Consider the following 8,286-nt stretch of genomic DNA (forward strand, 5'->3'; position numbering starts at 1 on the left):
CTGCTAATACGCAGACATGATTAAAAACAATCAGTTATACTCTGAAAGAGGGGGAAAGAGAACCCTATCTCCCAAGGCAAACATACGAGATATATATGGCTAGAAGAGAGAAAAATTCTATATATATATTTTTAAAGAAAAGAACAAGAACCTCCTGGGTCTTTATGGACATTACGAATGGACTGAAAATCAGGAGAGCCCGTGAGGAAAGTCGTATAAATTAGATGTCGGAGCGACAGTGATTTTTATTTCCCACAGTGTAATTCTGCACTAAACACATAAACTTCAGTTAGATAAATCCTTCCTGGAAGACTCAATGACATTCCAAAGCCTCGTGGGGAGGGGGCTTGTTCATTCAAAGTTATATCCCACCCGTCCTAAAAGATGTGAGGGAGGTAGCAGCAATCACGTCTACAGGGGCTTTTTTTTTTATAGCAGAAACTCTTTTGCATATTAGGCTACACCCCTCTTGATGTAGCCAGCCCTCCAAGAGCTTACAGGGCTCTTCATACAGGGCCTATTGTAAGCTCCAGAAGGATTGGCTACATCAGGGGTGTGTGGCCTAATATGCAAAGGACTTCCTGCCAAAAAAAAAAAAAAAGACCTTACATCTACTGAGGAAACCCAATACAACAAAGTAGGAGTCACGTTCACCTTTAAGACCAACAAAGTTTTATTCAGAATGTAAGCACACTTCATCAGACATTCTGCTTACATTCTGAATAAAACTTAAAGGTGCCCCTTGGCTCCTACTTTCTTCTGTTGCTTCAACACGGCTGCCCACTTGGATCTATCTAAAGGGAATCCAAGGTTCTCTCTGAGGATGGAACTCTCACACGGGGCTTATAGCTTTCAGCCTTCACGCTCACCACATTTGCACATATACCAAAATTGCTGCCAAGAAGATCAGTAGGGTCCTAGGTGGAAGAACAATGCAACATTCCATTTTTTTTTTAAGACATTCACCATGACTGCGTTTTAAATAGGGGTGCCAGCCTCCAGGTGCGGCCTGGAGATCTCCCGGAACTATAACTGATCCCAGGGCTTTTTTTGGAGCAGGAACTCTTTTGCTTAGTAGGCCACACAACCCTGATGTAGCCAATCCTCCAAGAGCTTACAGGGCTCTTCTTACAGGGGCCTACTGGAAGCTCCAGGAGAATTGGCTACATCGGGGGGGGGGGGTTGCGGCCTAATATGCAAAGGAATTCCTGCTGCAAAAAAACCCCTGACTGATCCCCAGACAGGAAAGATCAGTTCCCCTGGAGAAAAGGGCTGCTTGGAAGGGTGGAGTCTATAGCACTGTGCTATGCTGAGCGGAACTGATCTCTGTTGTCTGGAGGTCATTTGTAATAAGGGGAGATCTCCAGGCCTCACCTAAAGGTTGGAAGAAGCCCTATAGGAACCCCAAAAATCAGCAAGTATTCATATGTTTAGACATATTTAGACATGACCCGGGGCTCTGTTTTTCAACAGAGAAGCAATTCATTAACGAATAAATAAAATATCATTTTCATTTCTTTTGACATCATGAAATTAAAAATCAGAGCGTGTCTCTCTCTCTCTCATATGCCAGTTCTAGCTTTGCCCTTCCCCAGCGCCTACCATTTTTCTTAACGCTGAACATTTCCAATTACCTCTTGGCCTTTCATTCCCCAAAAGTCCCGGCTCCAATTTTTCTTGGAGTTGCAGGACTCGGAACTGAAAAGCCGACAAGTTAAGGGTACAGCAAGAACAGATTGGTCTAAAAAAAATGTGATCGGGACTTTTTTTTTCCCCCAGTTGCTTTGGTGAACAATTTTTTTTTCCAGCTTAGCGGCAGCGTTCCCTCCAAGTTGAGTCAGTGTGAGCCAGTTCACAGTTTTTCAGCTTCCCGCTCAAAGCTGCAGTGCTGCAATCAAAGCTCTCTGCTCACGACCTGAGTTTGATCCCAGCAGAAGCCGGGTTCAAGTAGCCGGCTCAAGTTTGACTCAACCTTCCATCCTTCTGAGGTCAGTAAAATGAGTCCCCAGCTTGCTGGGGAGAAAGTGTAGAGGACTGGGGAAAGCAATGGCAAACCAGCCCGTAAAAAGTCTGCCATGAAAACATTCTGATGCGATGTCACCTCAGAGTCGGAAACGACTGGTGCTTGCACAGGGGACTACCTTTATCTTTAATTCTGTGCCAAAACTTGTGTGCCATACTGTTTTGCATAATTAACAGTCACAGTAAAATATAAAGGTGCTGCCTGGCTGGTGGAGGTCAGTTCTATCAAGAACAGTCCTTGCTGTGAATCTGCTAGTCATTAAATAAAGCCTAATTTGATTTATATCAAATCATTAGAACCGTGAAGGCTATCTTCTTATTTAAAATGGTTGCCAAGAACTCATCCTTAGGGTCTCATTAAGGTGTAGTTAATGAGTGCTGCACCGAAGTTGACACTGGGCTTCAGATAAGGTTTTCCATCGCCTGCTTCTGTTTAGTGACCATGGATTTCCATGGTTGCCTCCCACCCAAGGACTAACCAGGGCTGACCTAACTAAGCTTCCGAAATCTGATGACTAGCCTGGGCTATCCAAGTCAAGGTAGTTCAGCAGGACTCACTCTTCACAGGTATCAGTTGTTGTTCTTATCATGCTGTAATTGTATAATCATGCTGTATCACCCTGTAACCTTTTTTCTTATGCTTCACACTGCATCTTTCCAAATCAGACTTCATTTATCCCTTGGCAATCAAGCGAGGCTGGAACCTCTGACCTTTCTCATTGGTCATTAAGTGTAACAACCACATCTGTTCCAGCCCCTGCTCAGGAACTCCCACCAGAATGATTTACAGTATGCGTCTCGGCTGCAACTCCTGTCTTACCCCCCCTTTCTGTGACCTGGGTTATAAAAGTGTCTGGTAAAGAACTACCCACCCCGACTTGAATGGCTCAAGCCAGCCCAATTTCAACAGACCGCAGAAGCGAAGCATAGTCAGCCCCGGTAATATTTGGATAGGAGATCACCAAGGAAGCCCAGGGTTACTACAGAGAGGCAGGCGAGGGCAAACCACATCTGTTTGTTTCCTGCCATGAAAACTGCATGCATAAGTTGATTGCAGCTTGTCAGCACTTTGTTGCAGTTGATCGCCGTCAAGCGGTGGCCAACTTACGCCAACCCCATAGGGTTTTCAAGGCAGAAGGAGGTTTGCCATTGCCTGCCTCTGTGTCTCAACCCTGGTATTCCTTGATGGTCTCCCATCCAAATACTAATTGGAGCCAAAATTCTAATCAGAGCCAACCCTGCTTAGCTTCTGAGATCTGACAAGAACAGGCTAGCCTGTGCTATCCAGGTCACGGCACTTTACACACACAAGCACAAAAACACACACATAAGTAAGTACCCACTTCATACACAACTGAAGAAGAAGAAATGGGATTTATACCCCACCCTTCACTACCCAAAGGCGTCTCAGAGCAGCTTACAATCTCCTTTCCCTTCCCCTCCCCACAACAGACACCCTGTGAGCTAGGTGGAGCTGAGAGAGTTCTGACAGAAACTGCTCTGTGAGAACTTGTGACTGACAAAAGGTCACATCGGCAGGTGCGTGTGGCGGAGTGGGGAATCAAACCCAATTCTCCCATATAAGAGTCTGTGCATTTAATCAACTCCACCACTACACTACTAGCTGTCGCTCACAAAAGCTCATGTTGACACAAACTTTGTTACCATAGGAACAGGGCTGGTCCTAGCCCTTCTGGCGCCCTAGGCAGCACAGCTCCACACCCGCCCTGAGTCACTGTGCCTGCCACCTACTCACGAGTAGCCCCGCATCTGCTGCCTACTCGCAAGTAGCTGCGCAAGTAGGTGGCCAGTGCGGGGCAACTCGTGAGTAGGCAGCAGGCATGGGGCTACTTACGGGAAGGGGCGGTGGTGGCAGGGGGGAGAGGCTGGCAAATTAGCCCCAGCCCCACCCCTCAGAGCATGGCACGACTCAGCCTGGCCCTACCGGCTTTGACGCAGCCAGCTTCTTATCCTTCTTTGAAGAACGCACTGAAGGAGGCTCCTCCCCCTTCCTTTCGGGAACCAGAAGGGAGGGGGAGTAAAGCTTCCTCCAGCGTGGTCTTCAAAGAAGGATAAGATGCTGGTCGCGTCGAAGCTGGTAGAGCCAAGCCTCAGCACAGTGGACTCTGATCGCGGGGAGGGGGAGGGAGGGGGGTGGAAAGGGAGGAAAGGTGTGGTGGGGGGCAGTGGGAGGGCAAGAGACAGGCAGGCAAACTAGGCATGTGTCATGGGCACCGGGAGGGGGAGAGACAAATTTGGCGCCCCTCCCTCCCGGCGCCCTAGGCAAGCACCTAGTTTGCCTAGTGAGTGAGCCGGGCCTGCATAGGAATCCCATTTCTCTTTGCTGCAAGACTATCATGGCTACGCTGCTAAAATTATCACCCATGGTAAGTGATGGATGTGCCTTACTGGATGGTGGTCTTACTCCAAGAATTCTTCACAAGAATTAAGGAGAAGGAATTAAGCTGTAGGCCCCTGTATGGTCCTAGAGAGCCCTACGCCTACTCCCAGGTGCTGAAACCAAAGCCACCCCAGCCAACCTAGAGCCTCGAGGGTTCTAAACCTGTTGCCAGAGGCTTTTCAGCTTCCCAGGTTCTCCTCTGAGGTTATCTGCAAGCTCTCAGTTAAGTCCCACAAGGTAGGAAGTGTTCCAGTTTAGGAAACTGCTCAAGTCGCAAAGAGTGTATTACTGGACTGGAAGCATTCTTAAGGCACACACAAAGGCAAATAAAAGAAAGATTCCTGCTCGTCCAATGCAGGTACACCGCACAGTTCTTGCATGCAGACTCTAAAGAGAAAGTCCATCCCCTGCCGAGCAGTCTACATTGTGGGAGGATCGACAACGCAGCTCCTTCTCCGCTGTTGATGGAATAGCCAGCCCTCCTGCACTCTTCGAACAAGGCATGTTTTCAGGTGTCTTTGGCCTTAGCCCACGAACCCATCAGCCAATCAGGACACGGATAGCTAGCTGGCACCACGAAGTAGAAACAAAACAGGGAGACACCCAAGGATGGTTCTCTTAACTGACAAAAGCCACAGGCGAATGTACTTAAAACAAGCTCATTACTTTTAGCATCCTGGGCCCAAATAACATCAATGGTGGCTAATCCTTCCAGCCCCACTTGTAGGGTTGCCAGCCTCGAGGTGGGGGCTGGAGATCTCCCTAAATTACAACTCCTCTCTTATCTACATAAATCACTTCTTTATTATTTCTTATCTAAACTATTTATTCCACTAGTTGTTGTAGATTTTCCGGGCTGTATGGCCATGGTCTTGGCGTAGTATTACCTGACATTTCGCCAGCAGCTGTGACCGGCATCCTCGGAGGTATAACACCCTGTGTAAAGTGTTATACCTCTGAGGATGCCGGTCACGGCTGCTGGCGAAACATCAGCTACTACTATGCCAAGACCACAGCCATATGTTCCGGAAAATCTGCAACTAAAGAACTCTGGCCGTGAAAGCCTTTGACAACATATTTATTCCACTACTCCTGCAGAAAACGGCTGCCTTGGAAGGCCGACTGTGTGACATTATACCTACCAAGTTTGCTTCCCCTCCTGAAATTCACTTTACCAGACTCTACCCTAAAATCTCCAAGTAGTTCAGAACCTAGAATTGGCAACCACAGACCTCAGGACCCATACAAGGGTCTATCAGTAGATCAATATTTCTTCTAGCTGAGCAGGACTCCAGAGAGGTTTGCTTTCCCTCCTGAACCCCACTTTACCAGGCTCCACCCTTAAATCTCCAAGTATTTCAGGACCTAGAATTGGCAACTCCAGACCTCAGAACACATACAAGGGTTCACCAGTAGACCATTCTAGCTGAACAGGACTCCAGAGAGGTTTGCTTCCCCTCCTTAAACCCACTTTACTAGGACCCGCCCTCAAATCTCCAGGTATTTCAGAACCTAGAATTGACAACCCCAGACCCCAGAACTCATACAAGAGTTCTCCAGTAGACCAGTCTATCTGGTCTCCGGAGATAGCATATAAGACCCTTAAACAGAAAAATAATAACCAACTTCTCTTGAGTTAATATGGAGGATGAACACATCAACCAACCTAACAGGGTCATGACCCACCAAAGATACAAAAGTATGACAGAACATAGGCATTTCCCCCACCCCTCAAAAGAGAAAAGAACCTTTACCTTAATGTAAACTGATCTGCTCGAGAGCCAGCAGCAAGGGATATGTGAAACGTAACAAGGTCACCTTCCTTGACTGGTCTGAGCGGGACAGAGACCACAAGGTTATCGTCGAGGCTCAGCAATGACTTCTTCAGCTTGTCCCGAGTTGGGTACAGAACCACGCTGCCAATTCTCCCCATCATAGCCGGAGGTGCCTGGGCCTCTTCCGGGCCTTCTGAGCGAAGAAACCCTTCCAATAGCTGGTCTTCTGAAGAACATTCCCCATCAGCCTCGTACATCCTATAGAAAAGTTCCACCGTGTTCCCTTCCGAAGACTCCACCACCGGTTGATACTCTGGGTCCAGCGGTGACAAAGATGACGGAGACGCTACGTCGAACCAGCTGGGTGAAAATTCCAGCCGCGCCACGCATAACCCCAGCTGACCTTTCAACCGGCAGCTGCCAACAACGACTCGATCCTCCTGGAAGGCCGCCATCTGCACGCAAGGGAAGGTCTCGGCAGGATCCTCGTCTTCCCAGTCTTTGCCAGCGACGTAGAACAAAGCCTGAACTTTTGGCCTGTTGGGAAAGACGGCACTGTTGATGATGCGCGACCGCAATTTCCAGTTGAAAGTCAACCGGTCGGGAGACCGGAAGGCCGCAGACGTCAGGAGGAGGTTGAGGGGCACCGTTTGCTCGATGGCAAACGGGCCATAAGTCGCATTCAAAAGAGGCAACTGGGTGGCTTGGTAGAGAAGGAAATATTCCGTTCTGGACTGCAGGCTGGCGTTCCTCATAATGTCCTGGTTGGTTTCTTTCAGGAAGAAGGCCACCTCGGCCTTGGAGATGCGGTAACTCACCGGCAGGTAGATGGGCAAGCTCGAAAACCGCTGCATGCTGTCGACGACCCCTCCTCGACCTTCCACCACTGCAAGCGAGAGAGAGGGGAAAGGAGAAAGGTCAAGAGAGAGAAGGGTTTCATCATGCCCTCCGTTCTGCCCAATTCATTTTGAGCGGCGCTTCGTAAGAACATCAAGAACAAACAGGGTTTTGCTTTCCAGACACAGCTTGTGTTCCAGTAGCCCAAACGTTGGGCTCCCCAAATACGTATTTCTTGGCCACCTCCTGTGGCGACCCCACCAACACCAGTGGCATCAGCAAGGTGAGTATCCCTAAACATCATACGGGAGAAATGGATATGGGGCAGTCCCTTCAGCAACCACCCTCATTGTGACAGGCAACTCTGCCCTTAGTGGCCTCCAGTGCAGAGCAAATAAAGGCAAGTGATGGCACATGATGAGAGACAAACCAGGACCTACCCAGAGGTATGCAGCCCCCGACACATATGCTAGACAGTAGCCTGCCAGGGCACTGGGGGGGGCACACAATACTGGTTCTTTACCCACAGTTCCAAGGACAGTCCCTGACGTATTGGGCATGACATCATCCCAGTGAGTCTGCTCCAGGACAACCCATCACCCCTCTCCTTGTGTTTGCCAACTTCTTCCCAGGTAGATGTTCCAGAGGAGGGGGCACACAGGCCAAAATGGCCACATACCCTGATCTAAAAATATATATATTTCCCTTAATTTACTTCACATCTTAGGTAGGGGGCACAACCAGCAACCACTGGGGGGGGGAAACTTACCAGAAGCAGGAGGGAAGTGTAGGCATGACATCACTTCCAGAGCACACCGGAAGTGACATCATTGTGCTGCCAACATTGCAGTGATGCTCTGTAAGTCAGACAAAAACTCTGTTAAAAATAGCTTCTACCATAGAGTTTTTGCCCAAATATGAGAGCAATGCCACAGCGTCGGCAACATGATGACATCACTTCCCGTACACACTGGAAGTGAAGTCACTGTGCCACTGGGGACACATTCGTGCCAGTAAGTCCCGCTCACCTGCCTTTTCTACCAGTAAGACCACCGCCTGCATCCCCTACCAGCAAGCCCCCCCCCCCTGCTGGCCAGTATGGGACTGGCAGACCTAGACACAAAGACTATGGGGGAGCAGAAGTCGTGATGGTGTTGCAGTCATTAGCTGCCCCCCAAAGGACAGGGGTGAGACTTTGGTATCAGATAAGTCACACTGAGTACAGGAAGGCTGGAAGATCTTGGCCTGCAC

The 8,286-nt window shown here is 48.9% G+C and overlaps 1 protein-coding gene across 1 annotated transcript in view; it reads right to left on the minus strand.

Annotated features, from left to right (window-relative positions):
• Positions 1-7,600, minus strand: part of TMEM132B (transmembrane protein 132B) — a 384,514-nt gene extending 376,914 nt beyond the window's left edge. Inside the window, exons 1-2 of the mRNA XM_060249159.1 lie at positions 7,559-7,600; positions 6,178-7,151 (exon numbers count right to left, since the gene is read on the minus strand). Of these exons, the coding sequence (XP_060105142.1) occupies positions 6,178-7,151; positions 7,559-7,600 (1,016 nt within the window). The remainder of the gene's footprint in view (positions 1-6,177; positions 7,152-7,558) is intronic.
• Between the last annotated feature and the right edge of the window lie 686 nt (positions 7,601-8,286).

This window comes from Heteronotia binoei, chromosome 11 (assembly GCF_032191835.1).
Source record: "Heteronotia binoei isolate CCM8104 ecotype False Entrance Well chromosome 11, APGP_CSIRO_Hbin_v1, whole genome shotgun sequence".
In the NCBI taxonomy this organism is placed as follows: Eukaryota; Metazoa; Chordata; class Lepidosauria; order Squamata; family Gekkonidae; genus Heteronotia; species Heteronotia binoei.